The 27,812-nt window shown below is 35.0% G+C and overlaps 2 protein-coding genes across 4 annotated transcripts; both read left to right on the top strand.

Annotated features, from left to right (window-relative positions):
* The first annotated feature begins 276 nt into the window (after positions 1–276).
* On the top strand, positions 277–717 carry LOC132296327 (uncharacterized). Its single transcript, XM_059794537.1, has one exon. It carries the CDS (start codon positions 277–279, stop codon positions 715–717), a length of 441 nt encoding a protein of 146 aa, XP_059650520.1.
* Positions 718–6,530: 5,813 nt separating this feature from the next.
* On the top strand, positions 6,531–20,540 carry LOC132295140 (uncharacterized). Of its 3 annotated transcripts, none has more exons than XR_009478334.1 (8): positions 6,531–6,723; positions 10,147–10,337; positions 10,494–10,574; positions 10,722–10,842; positions 14,523–14,825; positions 16,406–16,471; positions 18,707–18,850; positions 20,175–20,540. XR_009478334.1 is itself a non-coding variant. In XM_059793262.1 (7 exons), the coding sequence occupies exons 2-7, from the start codon at positions 10,147–10,149 to the stop codon at positions 18,797–18,799; spliced, it is 855 nt and encodes a 284-aa protein (XP_059649245.1). In that variant the 5' UTR covers positions 6,531–6,723; the 3' UTR covers positions 18,800–19,043. The 3 variants fall into 3 exon arrangements, 1 of the variants encoding a protein (XP_059649245.1); XR_009478335.1 differs by lacking the exon at positions 20,175–20,540 and adding an exon at positions 19,083–19,234; XM_059793262.1 differs by lacking the exon at positions 20,175–20,540 and having other exon boundaries at positions 18,707–19,043.
* Positions 20,541–27,812: the final 7,272 nt, after the last annotated feature.

The following is a 27,812-nucleotide window of genomic DNA, read 5'->3' as shown; positions in this document are numbered from 1 at the left end:
CGTGGAAGGAAATTAAACACAACACAAAATGTAATGGCTATTTGTTCTTTCGACATGAAATTTACATATGTGGTGGCAGGTTGGGAAGGCTCCGCGAATGACTCAAGAGTATTATTGGAAATTATTTTTGATCCTACAATGAATTTTTCGTTGCCACCTGAAGGTATTAAATTAAGATATCATATGTTTAAGATATCATATTAAATTAGAAAAAAAAATTAATTATTTTTTGTTTATGCAAGTAAGTATTATCTTGTGGATTTTGAGTACACCAATATGAGGTACTTCTTCGCACCTTATCGTGGTGAAAGATATCATTTACAGGAATATAGGGGGAGACAAATAAGGGGTCCTCATGAACTATTCAACTATAGGCATTCGTCACTGAGAAATATGATAGAACGTTGTTTTGGTATATTAAAAATGCGTTGGCCAATCTTTAAGTTGATGCCTCCTTACAAATTGAGTGTACAAGCACTCATTGTTATTGCTTGTTGCACATTACATAATTTTATTCGTGACGAAGCCCGTTTAGATCGTTTTTTTGATGAATATGGGGATGAGAATGCCAATCTTCAAGAAGAAGAAGAAGAAGAAGAAGTTGAGCTAGGTGGTACTTCTCAGAGAGTAAATGTTACACATGAGCTAATTCAAGAAATGAGTGAAACTCGTGATGTAGTTGCAAATGAGTTGTGGGACAACTATCGTGATAGATAAATCACTTTTATTTGCTCATTATAATATTGTCACTTTTATTAGGATTATTTTTCTATTTGGATATCGTAATATTGTCACTTTTATTAGGATTAATTTTCTATTTGGATATTGTAATATTGTCACTTTTACTTGGATTAATTTTCTATTTGGATATTGCAATATTGTTACTTTTATTTGGATTAATTTTGTATCTAAATGCCATTTGGATTCATGTTATAATCTGCATGCTTTTGATATTATGTGTATACTGGCCGAAAAATTAGAGTTGTGTTTCACTTGTTACTATACTAATATAACCAACACTTTGAATTCTGGCAAAATTGAGTAATCATGTTTTTTTTTTTTTTTTTTTGAGAAATATAAAATATCTAAGGAAAAAGCATTTTGAAGCTTATAAACTCCAATAGTCAGCCATTTTGCTGCTATAGGAGACAACACTTTTGAAATAGGATCTGAGTCTCCATTCGACTGCACTTTCTCTTTTGAATTCCATATGTCTAGAAGTGATGGTGGTGCTAATCTTGGGTATACTTGCAATTCTGTGAGTGTAATAGATGCACTATGCCTAGTTATCACGCAAATAAGTAAAATGCCATTGCCCAATATTGGTTCTCAACTTCCATTAATTGAGGATGATAGGAGTGGATTGGGTACAACCTAACTTTTGGCCAATATCCTTCACGGAACCAAGTTGGTTCCTCAAAATTTTGTTAATTTAAGGAGATTATTTGACTTATTAGTAACCGTTTGGGTTTTTTGTTCTTCATATTTGTTTTTCTCATTAGTATTCTGATGAAAATTTTTTAGGGACTTGCAGTGTTCATGTGTACATTGTTTTCAGAACAGAGCAGTCTGCCCAGGCTTCTTTGGATCATAATATGGCCGTGGTATGTTGTTTTCTGATATTTGATATTCGCCTAATTCAAGAACCAAAAGTAAAGACAAAAATTTATTATTTTTTACTAAAAACCCTTTATGTGTTTTGCTTTCAAATTTCAAAAGTAGACCGCAATTTACTAAACACTCTTTCTGTGTTTTGCTTTCAAATTTCAAAAGTAGCTCGTAGTTTACTAAACATAATTTTACTTTCTGTTTCATCTTAGAGAAATCAAAATCATGATTTTACCTTTCGAGAAAGCGAAAGTAAGAAAGTAAAAGCGTTAGTAAACAGGCCCTAAGAGTATAAACATGAAAACATCCATTACCTCAATTCGAGATGAAATCTCAAATGACACCAAAACGGAACCTTTTCGAATCCGACGATACTTCAGGGATATGACGGGGACAACGAGGGGAACAACAAACCCTCTTGCGGCAACATCAAAATCCAAATCCAAATTTAAAAATGGCCAAAACCGGATTTTAGTTGGATGGAAATGAAGGCCTCGTCAAGGGCGACGATACAGCCTTCATTGGTGAGGGAAAAATCAAAGGGTAAAGGGTTCAAAAAGAGAAAAGAAGGGAGAAGGAAGAAGAAGGGGTGGGGCGGCAACCATGGGAGGAGAGGAGAAAAATATGATTTTTCTCTTTCCTACCCCCTATTTATAAAAATCCCAAAAAGTCCCCCGAACAGGCCTCGCACGGCCCCGAAAAGTGAAAACTATCCAAATGCGCTCAAACGGAAAAACACTGTGAACGAAAAAGAACTAACATGAGAAAAAATGAACAACAAAAGAAACATCGTCGAAAACCGAGTCCTGAGCAGAAAGATATGCCTTGAGCAAGTTTGGCAACAACCGTGGTCAAAAATTGGGGAAAATGACTGAAAGACAATTTTAAGAATATGCGACTCGACAAAATGTGAAAATGAATCCCGTACGAGGATTCAAGTCCAAAACAGGATACTTGGCATTAACTTTCGTTAATTGCACAAAGGCCCTTCCACAAAAAGATAACTGCGCAAATGACTCAAAATGAAAATATCTTCCAAAAGATACTTTCTTAAAAACCACCGAAATAAAATATTTTCAAAAGATATTTATGAAAAACATCTCAATAAAATAAAATGTTTTCGAATAAACTCTACATCCATACCTCTACAGACACAGTGAACAACTAGCGTGCTTTTCCATAAAAGTAAAGACACGCATTTCATGGAAACCAAATGGAATGAAGGTATGTAAAGTTGGAAATCAAATCCGAGCATAAAAAGTGAGGTTACGCAAAAGGAAACGATAAATGAAAAAAAGATGAAAAAGAAACTGTTGAAAAAAGTGAGGAAATGACACGGTCCTCATAAAGCAAAGCAAAATCTCAAAAGAGAAGAGTGTCGGAGGCTATTTCCGAGCACTCAAGACAACATGAAGGAACAAAGCTTGAACTCAGAAAAGAAAATATCAACGGAAAAAAAAAAAATCCGTAAAAATGGAAAAAAAGAAAGCAAGAAAAATGACAGAGTCGTTACAACCTACCCTCCTTAAAGAAATTTCGTCCCCGAAATCAGGAACATACCTAGGAGAACTGAATTAGGATCGAACACATGGTCACACCAAAGAATAGATCCTATAATGCTAAAGGACAACTCCAAAAGTCTCAAAATCAAAAGGAGGAACGCGAAACCACGAACCGGAGACAACTCCCCGAACGAATCGACATATTAACCCAATGTCAATCATTGAAAGAATCCCAAGACAACGACATGTCGAATCAAGACAAATGACAAAGAACGACATGACAGTACGAACAATGACTAGAACCCGGCCACAATGTACTCAAATGTGTGGTAGCAATGACAGAGTCTAGTGCTCACCCACATTTACTCGTGAGAAACCAAGCTGGAAGATATTAAAACTCACTCATCTTATTTTATTTTTATAGAAAACAAGAACCCTTCCAACTAGTAAACCTTGGTTACGAGATATACCCACAAATCACACATGCTATTCAAACTCGGGTGTTTTGTGCCTTGTGATAGTCAAACTAAGGACATCTTAGTTTGCCCCTTGAGATCCCTTAACCATTGAGCCACCCGTGTACGTTATTAATGTTGGGAAACGTGCAAGTTTTTAAAACTTTTTGAGGGATTTGCAATCATAGATCTTGATTCATTACATGGAGACAAGTTTTATGCAAAGATAAATAAAAGATGATGCATAATTCAATAAACAGATTGAATACTTACATCAAAGGTCTGAGTAAACCTTTTGAACTTTCCTCTAAAGTGAATGTTCTCACTTATTGTAGATCCCTTTAGCAAGATCCTTTCTCCTTCCGTTCGATTATTATCTTCCCTTTAGGAATCACCAATATGCCTTGATGAATGACCTTGGAATCTAGGCTGGTGGTAGCCTCCTTTAGAAGAGAAAACAAAACCCTAAAATCTAGAGAGAGAAAGTGTATTCCTTTTTCTTGTTCTCCAAGTCACACCTAAAATATACATGAACTCATGTATATATAGGCAAAATAAAAATAAGAATAAGGAAACAATAAATCATTCTCTATCTTTAATTCAACTTTCTCAATCCTAACATGACTCCAATATCAACTTGGGCTATTGGTGAGAATCTTTTTGGGCTTACTATTTTTTTGGCTCCTATAAATTAATAATTGGTCCGGTCCATTAAACCATAGACCCAATTCAATTAATTCATAAATTAATTTCTACTCCACTAAAAGAAATTAATTACACTCCAATTAAATAGTAAATAACCTCTAAGTCAATGTTGCATTTTGACCCCTCTATGCTTAATTATTTATCGGATAATTAAAGCCATCAATCCGACAACATAATTAATATAACTATTTTGTTACCTTTGATTATTTCCGGCTCGATCACAATAAAATATTTATTTGACAAAAATAATAATAATTTATTAAATAAATATATATAGAAAACATTTGTCTAAAACATACGAAGGCCTTCAAATTTAATTTGTGATCAACCATAATCAAAACAAAATAAATACAAATAGCACTGATGCAAATATTGAGAATATAGACCTCTAATTATTAATTACATAACTACCCAAAGTGTCGATCTAAGGATCCCGAGGTATCCGCCGAACAAATCAAAGTAATTATTAATTAATAAAAGAGTCTATACTTCTCTCATGCTTGAGAGTCAAAAACCATGGCTGTGATAGAGAGCAATTGCATACGACAGCTCTCGCAATATATTTCAATCTATCGTGGACTCGGTTTAAGTCTTAACTAATTAAATGCCCATCCATAATTACCGACTTTAAACCATTTATGATTACTAATTTATATCATAGTATTAATTGCCATTACATACATATATAAATATATTTTGTAATCAAGCAGACACCATCAATTCCATAAAGAATCGAAAAATAATACATTCCATTCACCAATTGTATAATACTTTAATAATAATATCCAAATAAGAAACCATGACTTTTACAATCCAAAATTAGAATTTGCTATGTTAGGGCACACATATCCTAACAATTAATTCATTAGTGTAGTGGTAATGACTTGTGTGAACCGAAAAAAACATCCTAAGATCACGTTTGAAATATCGAATGACCCTTCCTTTCAAAATAGAAGGTAACAATTGAAAAAATAGGCAAACATTTCACTGTGTACAACTTGTGCCCTGCTTCATAATTACCGATATCTAATTGTGCTTAAAACCACAATGAGTCCAGTTGCAGCCTAGCTGAAAATTGAGCATGCTATGCAAATCAGAAATAAGGGGGAAATATATATATATATCTATATTCACTCAGAAAACATGAGAAACAAGGAAAATAAGGGAAATAATTAAAACATTTATTACCCAAGAAGTGTCAAGTGTGAATTGCTTTATTAACAATGCATTATGATGTTTCTGGTTTAATGTGCTGCATTCAAATTAATCACTGTTTCTCTCAAATCAGCAGTCCAAATGACCTGAAATTTGACATGGGCAACATACAATAATAAGTCTAGTTTAAAACCCAATTGAAATCATCTGAAAATTCAATGTACAACTCAAGTTAAGACACACAAGTCAGATTATGAACATGTACCTTTCTAACCATACAAGTCTCCTAAATCAATTAGTTCTAAATATCAACCGCACACAGGAAAATGTTTATGAACATCGTTTAACATGTCAATGTGGGTACACAACCTGTTTTCTCCTCTAAAATTAAGGGAATATAAGCAACATATCAATTATTTCATCCCAACTTTTAAATGCCAATAAAATGAACCAACCTCCCCATCTTCAAGCATAGGAAATGAAAGCTAACATGTTCCACCTACTTGTACAATTCTTGTCAAACACATAACATTCTACTCCCCTTAAAATAGATTTCTGTCCTCAAAATTTTAATTTATTGCAATCATATTATAGTCAAAAGCCAAATCACTGATAATTTCCCTTCTTGTCTATCTTCCTTCCGTCGTTGTCAACACAATTCTTTTGTTTTTAAATCAAATCTTTTGTTTGACTTATATACAACGTAAAAATTTAACTAGGATACTCCTTTACAATGCAACAAGTAATTGTTAAGAATATTATCTAAACAAGATGTCAATATGCACAACAATATATACACGTTTACGCACCTTCAAAAATAGAACACACTATAAATACATTTATACTATCTATTTCTTTTTTTTTTTTTTTTTTTTCTTTTCGTACGATTTCTCACAATTATTATTATTATTTTACCTTTATATGATTAGAGAAGGAAAGAAAATTATTTATTTGTCCGTTACATAAGGAAAAAGAGGGAGAAAACAACGGAGAGAAACATGGTTATAATACGAGTAGTAACTTAATAAATAAAGCATATTTATATATATATACAAATTCATATTTTTAAAAAATAATATTTAATTTCTTTCATTTTCTTCTACTTTAGTCTCACCGCACTCAAGAAATTGTAATAGGAGGCGGTTCGACAGGAAGCTTTTGAAATCGCAGGGCATACACGGTATAGTTCTTCTTCCCTCTCTCACCCAAAACCCGACCTTGTCTCTCTCATCATCGTCAACCCTCTCACGACCGGCGACGAATTTCGGCGACAACCGACAACCGACAACTCAACTCGGGTAAGCGTTCTCTCACTCTCTTCTCAGATATGTTCTTCTCGCTCTATATCTCTTATTTTCTTCGCTCACTCTCAAATCTGAACTCGATGTACTAATTATTGTTGGAAAAGAGCTTTGGATTGCAATCTTCTTTTCTCTCAGAATCAAATATGTTTCTTAATTAAAGGAAAATTGTAATTGTAATTGGAGAAAGAGAAAATAGATAGTGGAGCATGCTGTTGCTAGGTTACATATGAATTTGATTTTTCTGATTACTATAGTTTTATGCTTAAATTTTAAGCGTCTTATGTAGTTAGCTGTATTGTAGATCATATGTACTAAGAATATGCATAGTTGCATACCAAATTATTACATTTTTTTTTTTTTTTTTGATAACTTATTCGGAGTTGTTACTTTAGCGGATGATATGCAAGGATTTTAATTAATTTATTTTTTCTCACTTTTTATAAAGGAATTTTTCCCTTAATATTTTGTTTTCTGTTGAATTCGTGAACTGCAAAGTTAGTTAGAAGAGTAAAATGTATTGTAGAGTAAAAGTTTCATACCGAAATGTGCCATTTGCTTTTATGCTCTGTTTGGTCGAAGTGATGAAAATGGAGAGGGAAATGGATGGATGGAAGTGATGAATTTTATCCTTTTGTTTGTTGGATTGGTTGGATGAAAGGGAAATAAATAGATGCTATTATTGTTATTTCACTAATATACCAATAAATATATAAATTAGTTGGACTTTTCAAATTTATCTAATTTTTTTTATTATTTTTTTCTCTCTTCTTCCTCCTACTTATGGATGGAAGCAAAATGGTGGGTCAGGAGGGAAGGGATGGCTCATACCTCAATCCTCCCCTTACCTGCAGCTCTCCCTCTTACCAAACAAGGGAGACTCGTTCCATCCTTCCTCTCTCCCTCATCCATCTGTCCTACCAAACAAGGCATTAGGTATATGGAAAATCCTGCTTTGCTCGGCCAATAAACTTGTATTTTCACTTTATGATATTAGCTTTAGTAGTCTCTGTGTGCTCAGATACCTCTTAAGTTGTATGCAAGCTTTCAACTTGCAGTTTAAGAATCGATTAGAATCATCAGATTAAAAATCTTATTAGGTAAATGGTAGGATTGTTTTATATATAGTTCCTTTCTGAATGAACATCTCTTTTTTTATCTTTTCACTTCCCCAGCATTTTGGCAAGATCAGTTAAGCTTCTTTTGAAGATCTCTTGTGATAAGTTGAAAAGAATGATTTCATGTTATGATTTTCCATTCCATGAACATTAATTTGACATGTGATATAGTGAATCCAGTATTAGAGCATTTTCTTATTAATATATGATAACTCTACTTTCTGCTTCCACTCAAAAAGCAAAAACACTGATTCTGTTTTCTGGAGAAAGCAATGGCACGAAGCAAAATCGTTACTAAATGCCCCCTTAGCCTTTCCCATATATCTATAATTTAATTTAATTTGATAAGGATGGCATTGCACTAGAATAGGAAATTAGATAAGGTTACATAACCTTGTAACCGAACAAGGTAGTTGTCTATTTTTTTTAGACAGACAGAAGTGAATGAATTAGGGATCTTGGTTACTGCTGGGGAAGAGAAGAGAAAGACTCCTTTTTTCAATTGTCTTGAAAAATTCAATTGACAGTCGAGTTTACTTCTCAAATTTTCAGAATTATTCTTTTTGTATTGATATTCAAACACAATGAAGCCTTTAGTTCAGGCAAGGAAGCATGGATACTTTCCCAAGGGCCAGTGGCCATATTGGACACGTGTCCGATACTCTTGTGAAGTATTCAATTTTTTTTAATAAATATTTATTTTAATATCAGATACATCTAGGATACGCGGGGATACGTTTAGGATCCGTATGGACACTTTTCAGATACGTCTAGGTAAATTTGTAATTTTTTGTTCTAAAAAGCGGGGAATATTCTAATATTAGAAAGTTCATAGGTAAATAAGTGGGGGTCAGATTGTAATAAAACAAAAGGGCTTAAAAAGCCCAAATCGATTGTTGTGATATCGCAGAAAAGAGAGAGAGAGAGAGAAGAAGAAAAGAAGAAGAAAGAGGAGCGAGTTCCGTGACGGCCTCTATAGACAGGTGTGATGTGGGCAGGTGCGAGACGAGCTACCACATTGGCAAATTACAGGGTGTCGTAATCTCACATCGCCTAGGGAAGGTGACGTGCTATATGTAAGGTTCAATACCCTTCTATGACACAACGCGTTTTAAAGTCGTGATGGCCGTGAACCTACCAGAACTCCGTCGTTAAGTTGCTTAACCTGTTGTAGTATCAGGATGGGTGACTTCTTAGGAAGTTTCTGGTCTGGGGGAGCCAAAAGTGGACAGTATTGTGTCTGGATAGTATGAGGGTTGTTACAAATGGTATCAGAGCCGGAGCTCAGTCGGAAGTGTAGCCAACGAGGACGTTGGGTCCCCACGGCGGTGATTTTGATGGCCTCTGTGGGTGGGTGTGATGTGGGCGGGTGCGAGATACTGGACGAGTTACCACACTAGCAGGTTATAGGGTGTCATAATCCCACATCGCTTGGGGAAAGTGACGTGCTATATGTAAGGTTCAACACCCTTCTATGACATGACGCGTTTAAAAGCCGTGATGGTCGTAAACCTATCAGAACTCCGTAGTTAAGCCTGGAGTAGTATTAGGATGGGTGACCCCCTGAGAAGTCTCTGGTTCGGGGGAGCAAAAAACGGACAGTATTGTGTCTGGATAGGGTGAGGGTTGTTATAAGTGATCAGCAAGAAGGCAGTTCCAATGATTCTCATCCATCTGGTACATATTTTTTTGGTCTTTCAAATTCTAGGGTTAGGGTTTTTCTTCTCCTACCTTTTTCCTATTCAGCTTAGGGTTAGGACTTTTCTTCGCCTACCTTTTTCCTATTCAGTTTAGGGTTAGGACTTTTCTTCGCCTACTATTCAATCTCGAATTTGAACTAGGTTTTGAATAATTTTTAACTTGGGTGAAGATTAATATATATACATATTAGTGTTTTTGATTGTCTGTTTGTGTTATTGATTTTTTTATTTATTCTCATCTTTCTGATCTTAGGAAAATGGCCACGAACATGTATAGATATACACACACACATACACGGCTGTTTCTATTTTTGATAAATAATTATATTTTTATTTAAAAAACATTACTTAATTTTTATTGCTCTTTCCCGCCGTACCCATATCCTTTTATTTTATTTTATTTTTTTAAATTTGAGATTTGCCATATCGCCATATCAGTGTGATGTGTACCCATATCCAGGCTTCCTAGTATTCAGGTTCTGCATTTGTTTTACCTTCTTCTTTTTGTTTTTTTTGGTATTCATTGCAAAATTGTTATGACTACTAGACAATTATGCGAGCATAAATTATTGATTAGTTCTTTTTCCCTATATTTTTTTTAGATGAGGTTGAAAAAGCAGAAGCGCCATCGCAAGAGTGTCAGATTTTACACAGCTTGCTTTGGCTTCCGAGAGCCCTTCAAGGTTCTATGTGATGGAACTTTTGTACATCACCTTCTTGTCAATCGTATCACTCCAGCTGATACCGCCCTCACAAATATACTGAGTGCTGAAGTCAAAATCTTTACCACCAGGTTAGCCGGTTTTCTTTTGTTATACTTCTGTGAATGTTCAATTACAGGATCTGCTCCTTTCTAGTTTGCGAGAAAATCATCCCCCCTTCTTCTTGGAGTAAACTTTCTTTGCCCATTTTTTTTTCGCTTTTTATTTATTTATTTTTTGGGTTTTAGATGTGTTCTTGCAGAATTAAATAGCCTTGGTGACTCCTATTCTGAATCTCTTAAGGCAGCTAGGAAACTCATGATCGCAAGGTCAGCCCTTTTCCTTGCTCAATTTTGTTAAGCAGAACACAACAGAAGAATCTGTATGGGTGACTAAAACCTACTCTTATAATTATTTGGTCTTTTCTGTTCACGATTCTAATTTCTAGTCTTGTAAATGATGAAAATCATTCTTAGATGTGACCATGAGAGGAGGAAGAGTGCTGTGGCTTGCATAATGGAAGTTATTGGAGAAATCAACACTGAGCACTTTTTTGTTGCTACTCAGGATGCTGATTTACGGAAGAAGTTCCAGGAGGTTTGTGTTTTTTTTTTGCATTGCTGTCAGTTATTGCTATTTCACATTATGACATTGGAATTTTAGGTAGATAAAACCAATCTTTGGTTCCCAAAACCATGGGGCAAATGGATACCGAGACATAAATCTGTTAATAAAATAATAGAAAAGGCTTTTATTTTGTCCACTTAAGTCATATAGGAATTCTCGAGTCCAAGAGTAAAGGACAACAAAGTCTTCAACACGCATAGTAGAGCAACTACTTAGAATAATGAAAGAGATTATAATTGTTGGTAGTGCAAAATTGCATGGATACGATCATCACTGTGTATCTTGATTAACTGGATAGTTTATTTGCGGATTCCTATATGAAGCTTTTATTGATGCACCTCTCAGTATTTCTTTCATGATATGGTAAGTTATCTTTCTGAGTAAGAAAGGAAAGACCGTTTCTACATGTTTTGGTTAAATTATTCAGTAAACAAAAATTTCCCTATTAAAATTTCATAGAATCTATATGGCACCAAATAGCATAAGGTTGAAGGTTTAAATTAGTTATGTACTATTAGGCTTTTTTATTTTTAATAGTTGAAAAGATGTATACTTCAACGTTAATTGATTTTTTCGTAATTTGTAAATGGCCTGCTGATCTTGCCCTTCCATTGGGTGGAACTTGTGGAGAACAAAATGTATCTCATGACCACCTTTGTTCTTCAATTACCAGTGGAATATTTGATATTAGTTTCCTGCATTAACCATTTCAAGCAGTGATAGGTTTGTGAATGGTTTATTATCGGAGAGAAGGTGTCAACGTTTAAGTGTCATGTGAAATGTTAGCAAGAACATTTGGCAAGCTGGAAACGAAGCCCAAGAGTGTAGATGCTGAAAATGTTGTTCTGAATTTACATTTATTGCCCCTTTTTGGGAGAAATTTGATTGGAGAATAATAGAGGCTGCATCTTGTTAATATCCGCCTTGATTACATTTACGGTTTCCAGAACAAATGCGCATAGATGTCCAAGGTCTCGTAAAAAATTAGATACTTTGCAATCCCTCTTAAAATTTATAACCACTCTTAAAATTTCCTTCTAAGTTTTGTCAGTTTAGTTGAAGTTATGATGTATCAGTTGATTACATCCTTTAAGGAATTCATGTTATTTGTATAACTCGAGATTCAGGAAAGCATGTTTTCCTTCTGTATCTTTGGCTGTATGAATTGGTAAGGTTTGAATTTGTTGTTAAACATATAATCCAGTAGTCGTGGCCCCGATTTAGTGTATTTGAAGGGATAAGAAGCATAGAGAGATATTCACAAGTTTTTAAAATCACAAGAGGTAAAAAAAGATTAAAGATCAAATTTTCTAGAAGAATTTGGCATCAAGAATAAAAACATTCTTCTTTTAATTTTTTTTTTCTTCATTAAGATAAAGCTGCTTACAACCTTCCACCTTAATTTGGCAAGGGGGAAAAAAATAAATAAAAAGGTACCACATTAATTTAACACCAAATTTTTTTTACCTGTTTTGACAACATATAAAGATGAGTGTAGAAATATAAAGCATAATATCATCCACACACATGAACACCAATTTTTAGGTGGAATGTTTCATAGGGAAAACCATGAGACCTAGTTCGGGCAAATTAAATCTAGTAACTCTAGAATTTAGGTAACCAAACTCTGACCCAAGAATCTCTTAGTTATTTCTGATCTACACACACACTAGAGTGACTAGATGCTCAATCTGGGCTCTTGTTGCTGCCAGTCAATGAATTGTTCCTTGTGTGATTTGCTATTCAATCTGTATATCAATCTCTAATGAACAGTCATGTCCAACCCTTTGTTTGATGTGTAAATGTTGTGGTTGATCAATCTTCAAGTATCCAATGAAGTTCCTTGCTTTTGAACTCAATCACACAATATAACAGGATGTTCTATAAAATAAGGCTCTCAATCCCTTTCACAATTGTGTAGTTGTGTTTCTTATATTTTTCTTACGTTTAGAGACCCCTAGAGCACCTTTTTATAGTGTAGACGAAATTGATTAGGAAAGTCTTGAGTAAGTTTTGAAAGGTTTGAAACCATTTTGGACTTGGAACCACATATTTTACCAATACTAGGCATCCTTTTAGTCGATCTAAAGCAATTTTCTACCAGTCAAAACAGCTACAACAGTGTTTGAGTGATGTTTCAATTGATCAAAGCAACAGTAGTAATTTTTGCTTGATAGTTCATCAATCGAGCTTTTATGCTCTTCATTTAGTGGTCAAACGGTTTAATACATCGTTAGAAAGCTTATGGAGTCTACCTGGATATGTAATGTTTAGCACGAGATTTCAGCTATTTTATTTTAATATTTTTTTAAAACACTAAAGTCAGTTTTAACAACTTCACCAACAGGCCAGTGGCCTAGCGGTACCAGATCCCTACTTCCCAAAGGGAGGTCAGGGGTTCAAGCCTCAATGGAGGTATGTGTGTGTGAGTACCAACTAAGAAAAAAAAAACGTTTTAACAACTTCAATTCCTTACCAAAAATAAAATTTTAACTTAAAACTCAAATTCCAAGCTTTTTGACGAAAAGAAAGTTTCCAAATCCATTCTCAATTGAATAATATTATATTTTAGACTTCTTAACTATATTCAAACTAATTTGAATTAGTTTTAAATTACTCCAAATTAATTCAAGTTTTTCTAATTGATATTAGATCAATGTTAACCAATTCTCACCTGTCCAATTTCTATTAGATCCTTACTGTCCAATTTCTAATGAATGAAGATAACCTTTGTTCCCGTATACATAGTCATTATCTGTTCTTCCATCGTGAGTGGTGAATTAGAATTTTTAATTTTTTTTCCAACTCAATTGTTGAATCAATCACTCCTATTCCTATGGTCTTCTATGCCACTTGCTTCTAAGATAACACGATCTTTCGACTCAGTTTTCAATCTACAATCACAATTTCAATGTTGATGTGAATCTTTTGATGAATTGACATAACACCATAGACGGACAACTTTTACTCATGGAATGTGCCAATGACACTAATTTGTAACAAAAATGAATGATCGGAATGGGTGGGAGTGGGAAGGATTAAACTGGTTTTTGTTTAGCTTTCTAAATGTTTAATTTTGCTACTTAACTTTAGAATCAGGATGCATCACATTATTGCTAACACCTAGCTTTCTATATTATTGCTTGCTTATCCTTAATTGGTGCGTTTCAATGTAGCTTCTTTTGGCGCCACCAGTTACAGACCAGCGTCAATGTGATTAACTCTCTTTTTTTCTAATACTGCAATGCTGGATATTTTAATTTTTGTTATTAGGGCTATGCTTGTAATTTAGTTAGACCCATTTTAGTTGGTCATTACCTGTCACCTACTTGTCAATGAAGTAACTTACTAGGTATATCTCTCAATATAGACCAGGAACTTTTGCAAATATAATTGGGAATCTGAATTGTCTATGATGTCAGTGAAGGTTTTGTTAATTGTTCCATTATAGATGTTCTAGTTTGTGTCTTTGATGGAAAATTTTTTAGGGATGCTTTGTGCTTTAATTTTAACTCCTCAATGAGAGGAAAGTTATACTGATTGTTGCCCCTGCCTAAATTGGTGCTGCTTCTTTGCTCTGCCACACACACACACATATAGAAAAAGAAAAAGCTTCTGTGAATTTGTATGCTAGCATTTTCTGGCTGCAGGTACCAGGTGTTCCTGTGATATTTGGTCTACGAAATGCCCTATTTCTTGAGCCTCCATCTGCTTTTCAACAGCGGTTTGTCAAATGTGCTGAAGAAGAACGATCACACATGACTGAGTTGGAGTATGAGATGTTAAAAATGAAGAAAAAAAAGAGGCTAGCCACCGCGGATGCAGGGGATTCCTTTGATGCAAATGAAGATGTGGTGGATCAGAGTTTAGGGACCCAGGTCGTCAAGGCTAATACCGCGAGAAAGACAATAGCTGTGAAGGACAAAGTTCAGTTTAAGAGAAAGAAAGCTAAGGTTCTTATCCATGATCATGAGTTTTTTTCCGTAATTTCAGTTGACTCGTTAGTTTAGACCTTGATTTTTGTGACTGTTCCAGGGAGATATCTTGTTAGTAAAATTGCAAAAACCTCTCATGTCTTTTCATAAAATGCAAAAAGCCCTCGCATTTCTTTTTTGGCCCTAATTTAGCCGATAGGCTGATTCATTCACTTAAACCTTGATTTAGTTTACTGGTTTATTTTTTTTTTAGCTAAATTCCTCTGACCTCCTCCTCCGAGGCATAGGATATTAGGGGGATCTCTCTTTTGTTTGCAAAATATGGATCCTCCCTTATTTGAAGGTTTGTTTAAAAGATTACCCACATGAAAAGCCGTGAGTTTGATGAACAATTCTTGTTGATACTACGATAGCATCTAACCTTTTCCAAAACGATGACTTTACTCTTACAAAAATCTAACAAAGTTTGTAGAGTTAAATACGTCCTTAATAAAATACTTATAAACTTGAAATGGTAGAAATATTCTTACAAAATTTGACCACATGAAAACCCACCATAAACTTCCTCATTGACTTTTGCTCCATTTCTGGCTACACTTCCCTTCGTTCTGGAGGAGGTTCATCAGTGCTTACGTATACGGCCATCAAAGACCGTCGCCGTCTTCATCACTATCTTCTCCATTTTTTTCTTTATCTTTCTTTTCCTTCTCCCACAATATCCATCTCTATTAATTTCTCCAAAACATCTCTATTAATTTTGTAATAACTTTCACCCTAGCTAGACACAATATTGTCCGCTTTTGGCTCCCCCAGACCAAAGACTTCCCAGGGGGTCACCCATCCTGGTACTACTCTAGGTTAAGCACGCTTAATTCTGGAGTTCTGGTAGGTTCACGGCCATTACGGCTTTAAAATGCGTTGTGTTATAGAAAGGTATTGAATCTACATATAGCACTTGCCTTTTCAAACCCAGGCGATGTGGGATTGTGCACCTATAGCTCTCCTAGTGTGGTAGCCTACTGGTGCCACCTGCACATGGTCACACACACCGGCCCACAAGGTTGCCACAAATTTCTCCAAAACACACTATCTCTGTCGACACCACCTGTTATGAGGCCTAACAAGCATCGCTATTAGAAGTCTCAATTCTGTGAAATAATTGTACTAATGATTACAAAAATCTTCAATAATAGTTGTTCCTAATGAAATAATTGTATCTAATAATGCCCACCACCGTGTAGAGGAGTGCATGGGGAAGTGCTAGTTTATTTTGAAGACATTCAAGTTCTTTAAAGTAGAAAAATGATGGTTGGGTACAACATGCAATGTTAATGTCCATATTCACTGGCTATTGATTCGGTCATGTTTAATATTCACATCTCTTTACCAATATGTGAAGAGTGAAAAAGGTGGATTTAGTTGGAATAATGGACAGATTAGGCGTCAAATCAAAATCTAGTTCAATGTTTTCACATAGCTATTGTCTTTAGTCATTGACTCGTTGCAATGTATTGTGTCGTAATTTTTGCAAATATTTGTTCTCTTTGGGGTGACTTTGCCAATGTTCATAGGTGTCCTGTTTGTCTTCTACTTTGCAGGGTCCGAACCCACTCTCATGTAAGAAGAAGAAGAGTCATGGAAACCCAAATCCTTTTCCGGGAAAGGTGATCTTTGGATTTGTATTTTATCTGAAAGCTTGTACTCTTACCTTCTTTCTGATTTTTATGCCTGGTATTGGTATTAATGGACAACAATTTGATACTTAATGATCCTAATCTTACTTTGGACAATGGTAACAACATCATTCTTCATTCACAGAAGTGGTTGGAACTTTGGAGCCTTGTGGCTTTATGACTGGAGTAGCTCAATGCGTATTGCATTTTTTAAGGCTAGTAACCTCAATTATAGATCACCAAGTATGATGAACAAAATCTTTCCTTGCCATACGAGTCCGTCAACAACTATGCTTCTATAGTTAACTTTTCAGACTTGGTGATACATATAACGAGTTTTTATGCACAAGTTTGTGCTCTCTACACATGATATATACATATATTTTACTTGTCAAAAAATATATATATGTATATATATATATATATATATATATATATTTTGAGAAAAAAATCCCGGGAGATTCTCTGTGCATTTTAATTTTACATTCATCATCATGTTTAGTGTTGGCGAGTGTTCATACATGTGTTGATACATCCCCTACTTCACACTCCAGTTTTTATTTAACACATCCGATCAATCCACAACCATGTTGCCAACTGGACGACTACTGGCTACGACTGATCACTAGAGAAGTAGGCTTGTGAGGGGTGAATGTTGTTGACAAGCAGAAGAATGTCCTGAGACTTTTAAGGGCGACTGAATGTTTGGTCTTCATCTGTACCTAGAGGTAATTAGGGGTTCAAGAGTACTGAACTGTAAGCTAGGTTTGTAAATTTATTTCTCGATAGTAAATTTGGTTTTCCTGGACTAGGTCCCGTGGATTTTTTACCCTCTTTGGTTTTTCCACATAAAAAAGATCAGGGGTTCATATTTACGGTTTCATTGCTTATTTTATGTGGATTGGATGCTTTGTTTATATTGCATGATTTAACATTTTGCTTAGTTTTTTTGCTATAATATAACCATATAATCTGAAATTAATAAAAAGATTTAATTTGTTCTACATTACTAATACACCCCTTCTTTACGTCTAGATAAGAGGACCTTGCGCAAGTCTGCATTAGAGCCTCATGTTCTGGTCTTGTGTTTTTATCAATATATAGAGAAGAATTTTATTTATTATTTTTTATGATTTTAACTTTGGAGAAAACTTGTGATGATGTGGTTTCTAGATATCAATTAGGGCAAGTATAGAATCTTCCATGGATCACTTCAACTAACTTGATTTACATGCCACACAGAAGTTGAGTTTGAAGTAGGGAGTTCTACAGTGACAGAACTAGCATGACCTAATGTATTGCTTTGTTTACATTGTAATGAACGTTAGGTAAAAGACGGAGAATGGTGAGAAAGGAACCAAGGGGCTTAGGTGAAGGTCCTTTCCCCCTTCCTCTGTCTTTGCACTGTACAGTTGTTGGTCCTTTCGTTTTAAAGAAATTTTGTACCCAAATGTACCCTTCAAAATCTGTGCGCGTACTCTTGGGTGGTGGCTTGCAGGGGATTTGTAAGAAATAAAACACTAATTTTTCTTATAATTTAGGTCACAGGTTGTAGAAGTTGACAACATCTAGTGCCTCTTGGTTTGGCCTCTCTTTTCTTTTCTTTTTTTGTTGTGATGCTCGGGGTGGGGGTGGGAGTGGGAGTGGGAGTGGGAGAGTTAGAAGTATCCAAAGGCTATACAATTTTGGCATCATGCTTTTTCCCAGCTAGTTTTTGGTCCTTGTCATCATGCTTTTAAGTTTTTGGTTGCAAGTCTCCTATAATAATTGAATAGGGAAATATGTCAGTGTTGAATATGTGTCTTCTTATCTTTCTTATAAATTATTGCTCTTTATCAGTATATATTCTTTATAGTTGAATTATTTGTCCTGTATTTGAGGCAAAGTGAGTATATGGGTCATCACTGTGCATCTTTTGAAGGACATTTGTTTGGCATGCCAACACTTTTGTCCCCAAAAGTTGGTTAGGGCTTGACGAAGTCAAATGCTTAAATTTCCATGATGTTAGCTCGGAAGTTCTACAGGTTGAGAGTATAAAAAAGGGTTGTGATTATAGCATTTCTCTGAATAATGTTGCTGGTTTATGTTATGGAAACCCTGATTAATAATTTTAAGAACCTGCTAGAACTATTAGCATTTTAGTATTTCTTCTGATCTGCTATAATTCAGAATTCTGTACAGTTTCTATTGTCATCTTTTTGGTGAGATGTGGAAGTTTGAATGCAGGAAAGCGGGGATAGTGATGGAACTGTCAGAAGCAGGAGTAGGAAAAGGAAGAGACCACGCAAGGGCAAAAAGCTTGCAGAGGCAGCTGGTTAACAATATTCAGCATATATGCAAAGCTTCAAAATTTTGATCCCGAGCTAATAGGTAGGCGAGTCTTTACGTTCGGAGTTTGTTGCAGTATTGCTAACCGTATTGCAAGGTGCCATTGTAGTTGCAATCCATTGTTTTCCTAATATGGTAATTGGATCTGTGTGTCGTACTTTTTTCTCCTAGCTTAAAATGTTTTTTTTTGGGGTTAAATTATAAGACACGTGGAAATTTGGATTAAAAGTTGAAATGATGTTCCATTATCCCATTGTTTGCCTCAATATTGCAGTTGGAGACATGTTGCAGAATTTGTATGCGAGTCACCAAACTTGGTTTGTTAAAATTTAGAAATTTGTATGAAAAAAAGAGAGTGAGAAATCGTGTTTTGCTGTATGACTTTGTGACTTTTTCAATATATTAATGTCCTAAACTATTGGACTATTCCTACTAGTTAGGAGTTAAGGCTTTGTTGGGTTGATTTAAAAAATAGAATAAACTGGTATCAGTGAATTTTTTTTTTTCGAAATAGAATGTTGAGCAACTCAGAAGAACACATTGTCCATTCGAGTGTTGTGGCTGAGGTCAGGGTGTTAAAATGGATGAGATGGCAAACTTGGAAAGGTGATCACCAAAGGGCCTATAGCCCAATGGTATAACCTCCCCATCCTCAAAGAGGAGGGGTGGGATTCGAGTCCAGGCGTGGCTGAAGTGTGTGTGAGAACTTGAAACTAAAGAAAAACCGAGGGCTAGAAACTTACCGGAGACGGAGAGAGGAGAGAGAGAATGAAGATCCGATGTGAGAGAAGTCCAAATCCAAGAGCTTGGAGCTTGGAATGAGTAGAGATGAGAGGGAGAGGACTACCACTCCTTTTGGGTGGAGGCCTTATAATACTCATTCGGGGATACTCCACATCCCTGTCTATCCTAAAAAACATCCCCCCTCTTTGTATTCCAACATGGGTGGGCAATTGTTGCTCTTCTGCAAGCTGCTGACGTTGTAGACGGTTTTGATGTCTACGCACGGCTCTCCTCTGCTTACCTGATAAACAAATAAAAAATAAATAAAAGCCTCGGAAAGGTGATCATTGCTTAAGTGCTTAAAAATGCTAGGATTAAGCTTGTTGAGATGTCAAGGAAAATAAGGTCGAGACAATATGGACATGAAGGCTTTAAATTGTGTGATTTAGGCTGAGACACGAGTGAAGTTGGGAAGAAGAGTTGCCAAGTGAAAGTGATTCATCTGCAAAGATTAAATAGGCGTTGGATTTCAGTGTGGTAATTGAATATGTTATTGTTTTTCTTAGGTCACCTGGGTTATTTTTGTCCTTTGATGACATGGGAACCCTCACAACCTTCGGCTCTTTGGTTTTATGGTTGCTAGGTAAACCTCCGGATATGTGTAACCGCCCGCCCACAAGCCACACTTATCAGTTAAATACGGATTTGCTGCCTCAGACAGAGTTGAACACAAGACCTCTTATGTATGGAGCTCCTGTGTCCAGCTCCTGAACCATTGGAGTTAGCCCGTGCGAGCTCCATTCCATTCCAGCAGAATTGCCAAAGTAGATCAATTTTGCAGCAGTTTTGTCTAAAGTGGAGTAATTATGAGTGTTGGTATTGGTCATATTTCGGATTAATATATATCCATATGTCATATGAACATGTGTGTTACACAGAGTTGAAGTAGGAGCAGGAGACCTGCAAATCTAAATTTTGCTTTTGATGGGAGCTCCCCAGTGTGCACATATATATATATATATATATATATATGTAGACCAACCTATAATACTCTGCGCAATGATTAAAACTTTAAAATCCCCAAGTTTGAGGGCTCCGGTTTGTGCTTTTATAGTAGCCACTTCTTTAGGCCAGACACACCGAGGCAATATTTGTACTCTCCTATACTTTTATAATGAAAAAGACATTAGTGTCCCTACCTCCGAATCAAATATTAATAGTATTTTGTCACTTAAATTAGAAAAGGACAGGACAACACAGGGAATGCATTTATCATATATATATATATATATATATATATATATATATATTTTTAATTTTGAAACAACTATGGGTCTGTAATTCCAAACACGTAGTTTAATTTTAGAACAAATATCGGTTTGTTGTATACAAGAAAGTAGTACTACAAGAAATGCTAAAGAGTAACAAGTGTTTACAATATATTTGCTAAAAAAGCTTGTTCAAATAAACCTTTGTTATTATGAATTTTTAATTAATAACAGTATAAATGTTATACGTGGTTGTCTCCCCATTCAATAAATGAATTTAATGAAATGAGTAATTTATCAACTTCTTAAAGTGAAGTGAGAGTTTAAGTTTTCATAGAACAAATGGGTGTATGAATTTTTTCAAAAAAGAAATAAACAAAAAAAATACACAACCAAGTGGCGTGGTGGATATGGGCTTTAGGTCATACTGGGGACTCATCCGAACCACATGCGTGCGGGCCGCCACTGCCTGAATTGATTAAAATGAGTTTTGGTTTTGCTCGAGCCGCCAAGGAGCGTGAGAGCAACAAGAGAGTCACGTGAGACTGCGATATTAATTAGTGTTTGGTACTTGAGAGTAACATTCGAGCATTTCTAATGCAAAATGTTATATTTAGATACTAAATTTATATATTAAGAGAAATTACAGTGTCAAAATACTATATTTCTACAATCTACTCTAATTGTGCATTTTATTCAAAATAGTGCATTTTATTCAAAATGTTATTTTTTGACACAACAACCGTTCCATATTTTAAGCGCCCATTAGAGTGTTTTATTTTCATTTTAGCAACTTTTGACAATCTCAAAATATGAGAGGTCTTTTGAGAGAGCCCATTAGAATGCTTATTTTCATCCAATTGCTATTTTGAGTCTGAGAGGTCATTTGAGAGCTGCTATATTCGAAAATACATTTGAGAATCTCAAAATATGAGAGGTCTTTTGAGAGATCATTGGAGTGTCTTATTTTCATCCACCTGCTATATTTTGAGTTTGAGATTCCATTTGAGAGGTCATTGGAGATGCTCTAAGGGTCCGTTTCATATGTGTTTTGTTTTAGGCGTTAAAGAGAAACAATGTTTTTGTTGTACGAGTGTTTTGGAAAAAAATTCGAATCATGTTTAGGAATGATGTTTTATTGTGGAAATGTCGGAAAGAGAAACATGCACAGTTATGGTTTTGGGCCATGAACAGTTGTCAAAACAAGAAAAAATATTTTTTTGGTGTTTTGGTTTTGGGTCAATCAGGGCCGGCTCGAGTCTTAGGCGAGTTAGGCAGTTGCCTAAGGCCCCGACCAATAAGAAGGCTCCATAATTTTTTATTTCTTTATATATTATAACTTTCCTAAAATAATCATAGGATTCTCTTTAATTATTAAACTTCAACTTATTGATAAATTTCACAATTAACTTAAAAGATTTCTATTCTTTATTTTTTTTGTGAGGGTCCCCAAATTTTTTTTCTTTATATATCATAACTTACCTAAATATTTTATTTTCTTATATCATTAAAAATCAACAAATACAAAATTTAATAGTGTGTGCAAAATATTTCTATCCTTGTATTATCTTCTTCATTTTTTTTTTTTTTTTTTTTTTCTCTCTCATCCTCATTACATCAGCATATATACACATACATTAAAATTAAATATTAAATACAGTATATATTTAAGTGAAAATTGATGAAATTTTCTATATTTTTGTAAGGCTCTTATTAATTTTTATTTTCTTCTTCTTTTTTTTTTTTTTTTCCTCACACACACACACACACACACACACACACACACACACACACATATATATTATTTTCTCCACTGTTACAATTTACAATCTCATTGGAAGAAGATTTTGAATACTCATATATTCTATTAAATAATTTATTGGAACATTAGACCAAATTATTCGAAATCAGTTTTTATTATTCTATAACTTAAATTAGTTTATAGTTTTATTAATTTTTGTTATCATAAAATTATACATTTTGTTTATAATTTTTATTTATATTGTTAAATATGACTATTAGAAAGCACATAACCAATTAATTAATTATGGAATTAGAGTTTGGAAAAATTTTAGTTATAGGATTCAAAATCACTAAACAAATAATTAGCTGGCATAAATATGGATAGATTTAATTAAAAGGCCATTTTATTTTTTTCACCTAAGGCCTCAAATTGTATTGAGCAGCCCCTAGGGCCACTGTTCACAAAGTGTTTTAGCACTGTATAAAATAAAATAAGGTCGCATCAAACAAGCTTTTGTTGTCAAAATCGATATTGTAACAATTCAAAATTAAAAACAATATAAACAAAATGCATGCCAAATGAGACAGGAGGGTCACATGAGACTGCAATATTTAACTCTTTTTCCCAAAAGCATGATTAGAATGACATAAAAGGTCATTTGCCACAATCTGTTGGTCGAGTCTCGTCTCCTTTGCCTTCGACTTGCACTTGTACAAACAAATATTAGTGCAGGCTTGAAGCCCAATTACATGTTGATCTACATGTTATACTCTTCATTTTATTTATTTATTATTATTATTTTTTTCAAAATCTGTATATGCTGTACTTAGGTACAGAAGTGTGGAGGTATTGTTTAAAGGCCTTATTTTGGAACATGAATGTAGTTGTATATGTTTTCTTTACTGATAATACTACATATTAAAACCTACTCCAGCAAGCAAATGATTCCTGTGGTTTCACTAATGCTACATCCAGACTTTTTTTTTTTTTTTTTGCTGTGTGAGAGTTATTGTACGATTTTTGTAATATTTTTACCAATCATCATCATCATCATTCTTGGCTTAATTCCATATGAATGGAGTTGATCTCACGAATTATTTAATTTATTATTTATTTTTTGTTATTATTATTATTTTGTTGAGTGAGTAGAAAGTGGTGAGCAATTGAGAAATAAATTTTTTTGGGACTGCCAGTTCATGCTAAGGATAAAATCGCTGCTAAATTTAATAATTGGTATTGTACTACTTTCTCCTGAGCTGGGAGGGATTTTTTTTTTTTAAATGAAGGATTGTATTTAAATATAAACAATATACTACATGAGAAAATATGAGGGTAAACCCTCACAAAAGAAACAGAAACTCCCCCTTAACAAGGGAACTAAAACATAAGCTTAATCTAAAACACATTATATAATGTCACGACATCAAGAACCTCAAACAAACTACCCTTAGCTAAATCTTGTGACTCTTTAAATTTGTCATTATGCAATCTGTCATTCCTTTCCATGCAAAGGATGTAAAGAGTAGCTGTGAACAATATCCTTGCCATCTTGTTTTTTCCTTTTCCTTGAAATTTCTGACTGAACAGCACTGCCAGCTCTTGAACTTCATAGCATTTCTGCAAATTCCAAGCACAACATTCTGAAATAGTACTCCACACCTTCCATGTGTACTCACAGCTGCAAAACAGGTGGTCCGATGATTCTCATTACGTAAACACAGACAGCACCTAGAAGCTAAAGAAAAACCTTTTTCCTTCATGTAAGACTGAGTAAGAACAACATTCTGCATCACCAAAACTGAGTGTGTAGACCATCTAGGTCTTCCCCCACTCCAGCACAGCCCACACCAGATCACAACCTGAATTTGGATTCTGCAAGCCTCCCAAGCAGCTTTAAAACTGAAAATATCCTTCCATCTCAGAATATCCTCCCCCCAATGAATCATCTGCTTATGAAACACCTGCATCACTTCTTGATTTGTATTCATCAAAGAGTCATCATCCCATTGATCATTTACAATAAATTCATTTAGACAACTCAACTAATTTCTGCTGTGATATCCCAACACCAAGGGTCCAAAAACACATTTATGTTCTGTTCATTCCCAATTCTATATATCTGCAGTTAACTCTGATAATGTCTCGGACTGCAATAATGCTCTTCCATATGGATGAATATATCCTTAGTCACCACATTCCAAAAGGAAGCCTGTTTCAAGTAACACCTCTCAAACCATGCCACCCAAATTCTGTCCTTAGCTGGGAGGGTTGAACTAGTGAGGATTGTTATTTCTTCTTTCTTATATAACTGGACCACAGTCTATAAGCTCCAGTCACTGTTAGGGATTGGATTGAGAAAATAATGAGAGGTTTTGTTTGGGGAGACTCGAATAGTCACAAAAAGATTCACTAGCTTAATGCTTTGTTTGGTAAGAAGGAAGGAAGGAAGGAAGGAAGAGGGGTAAAGAGAAGATAGGAATGAAGAAACAAATTTCCTTTGTTTGGTAGAGAGGAGACAAGGAGAGAAGAGAAAAGAGGATGGATGAGTCATTCTTCATCCAAACATGGACGGAAGACGCGAAAGGAAAAAGATAAGGCTATTATAAAAGTTTTTAAAGTGCAAAACTTTCCTTATAAGTAACACTTTTTCTTTTCTCTCATAACAAACAAAATAGGCTTATTTTTATACCTTATCAGTTGCTAGCCGGGTGCACTCCGACGGTCAAGTTAATACTTGACGATCTAATATCCGATAAGGATTACATATAAAATTTATGGTGTACCTTTTTAGGTTGGCTGATCATTTCTTTTATAGAAGCATTAATGGTAGTAGTTGTTGAAGCGAGATTCTCCCTGATCCAAGATGATATTCTTCCCTTCTTATAGGAATGGTAACTCTGGTTACATATGGTAACCAGATATTTTTTATGATTTCATAGAGATTTTGGATAAGATAAATCCTTTACCCTTATCTTATTTCTCTTTTGACTTTGAGTTGCCTATTATTTTTATCCTTATCAGTTGCCCCTCATTCTCGTGCTTGCTTGTCAAGCATCGAGAATGTCAAAGTATTTTTTGGAGTGACGTCTTTTTGGCATAAATCAATCTCTTTTTAGGTTAACCCTTGTTGGGCGGCCTTTTTTTGGTTGATCTCTTAAGATTTGCCCGAACTTCATGAGCTGGGGGAGTAGGCTTTCTTAAGCTGAATGAACTTACCTTTTAAAAAAGGGAAGTATATTTACGAGTTTTACTCAGCTCGCCCCTTAAAAAGGAAAATATATTTTATGAGTTTCACTCAACTCGCCCTTTAAAAAGGGAAGTATATTTTACAAGTTGATTTCGACTCCTTTTAATACGGAGGACAACAATTACGAGCTTCATTCAGCTCGGACCCTTATAGTATGGGGCACTTTTATATCAATCCCTTATAATACCGAGATGGTAATTACAAGCTTCATTCAACTCGCCCATTAGAAAAGAAAATATATTTTACGAGCTTCACTCAGCTCGCCCTTTAAGAAGGGAAGTATATTTTACAAGTTGATTTCGACCCCTTTTAATACGGAGGACAACAATTACGAGCTTCATTCAGTTCGGGCCCTTATAGTACGGGGCACTTTTATATTAATCCCTTATAATACGGGGATGACAATTACAAGCTTCATTCAACTAGCCCTTTAAAAAGGGAGTAGGTTCTCCAAGCTTCATGAACTTATCCTTTTAATATGGGAGGTTCATTCTCGTGAGTTTCGTCATCTCATCTTTTTAAAAAGAGAGACTAATTTTCCAAAGTTTCGTGAGCTCGTATCTTTAATAAGAGAGGTTAATTTTCTGCCCCCATTCCCAAGCTTGCCTCTCACGCGCAAGGAACACTAATGTTCTCTTTCTATTTGCAAAGTTAGCAAAACAAATATAAAAGAACAGATGTACAGTTTGAACGGATAATATATATACATATTTATATATATCATAATTGGTACAATTAAGACAAAAACTTATCATTGAGCATCAATGGAGCTAACGATTGTTCTCTAGAATAAGATTTTTTTTTTTTTTTTTTTTTTTACACCCTGTGAACAGTACCCACGGGCACTATTCATGTGAATAGTACTCACAAAATAATTTTTTTTTTTTTTTTTTTTTTTTTCAAACCCTATGAACAGTACCCACAAAGCGTAGTATTCTATCGAAGGGTCCCCAGGTGAACTACATCATTATGTAGGCGAACAATATTTTGCAGACAATTGGAAACACATAAAAAATTGTTTCTCTTTAAATCATATGAGGAAGTGTAGACATATATTTTGATATAAGCATAATGTATGAAACTTACCCGGTTAACAGCGATGATGAAACAACTGCTAGCGGTCGGGTGGGGCTTTCCAGCAATTTTACCGAATTGAGCAACTGTACCCTTGCTTTTGGCCACGCAATCCATAAACTATTCTATTTCTTTTAGAGAAACCAGATTGTAAAGGGATTGAATTGCTTTTAATTTTTGTCGTAGATTTTCCTTGTACGAACCATGATTTGTTGGGACTAATATACGTTCCCACAGACGGCGCTAACTGTTGATGCCAAAAATCTACACGCTCCGGAGTCGGTGGCGGTTCCTGCAAAACAAAAGAAGTGATGACCGGCGTGATGCCAGCCGGGTGCACTCCGACGGTCAAGTTAGTACTTGACGATCTAATATCCGATAAGGATTACATATAAAATTTATGGTGTACCTTTTTAGGTTGGCTGATCATTTCTTTTATAGAAGCATTTTTTTTATAGTAGTTGTTGAAGCGAGATTCTCCCTGATCCAAGATGAATATCAACCTACCCTACCCTCGATAAGATTGATTAGATTTCATTATCAAGGATAATGAAATCAAATCTGACGTGGTTTAACAAGTAAGAATAATCCTACTATAACTAGAGGAGGTCAAAAGGATTAAATCATATCCCAACAAATCTGGTAATAAATCTCTTATAATTTCGCACAAGCGGAAGATAAGGTCAACCATCGATATCAGCGGAACGATTTTGATTCTAATCGACAGCCATAAATAGGGCATCAAGCCATTAAAGAAGGTACGACGTAAAAACTATTATTAATTCCTGTCTTCTTTTTAGACCTCCGTGACTAATTTGATCGTCGGAGAGCTCTTGGCAGGCACCACACCGGTGCCGTCAAGGTTCGTCGATCTTCTCCTCTCTTCCTTGCAGGAAAACGGTATTGTATCGGACTGCGCGAATTTCAGCCTCAACAGTTGGCGCCGTC

The sequence above is a fragment of the Cornus florida genome, unplaced genomic scaffold (genome assembly GCF_030987335.1).
Source record: "Cornus florida cultivar Cherokee Brave unplaced genomic scaffold, ASM3098733v1 CherokeeBrave_3.0.0_Hap2_Chr02, whole genome shotgun sequence".
NCBI lineage: Eukaryota > Viridiplantae > Streptophyta > Magnoliopsida > Cornales > Cornaceae > Cornus > Cornus florida.
Note: the sequence above shows the minus strand (reverse complement) of the source record. Positions and strands in the feature narration are given on the sequence as shown.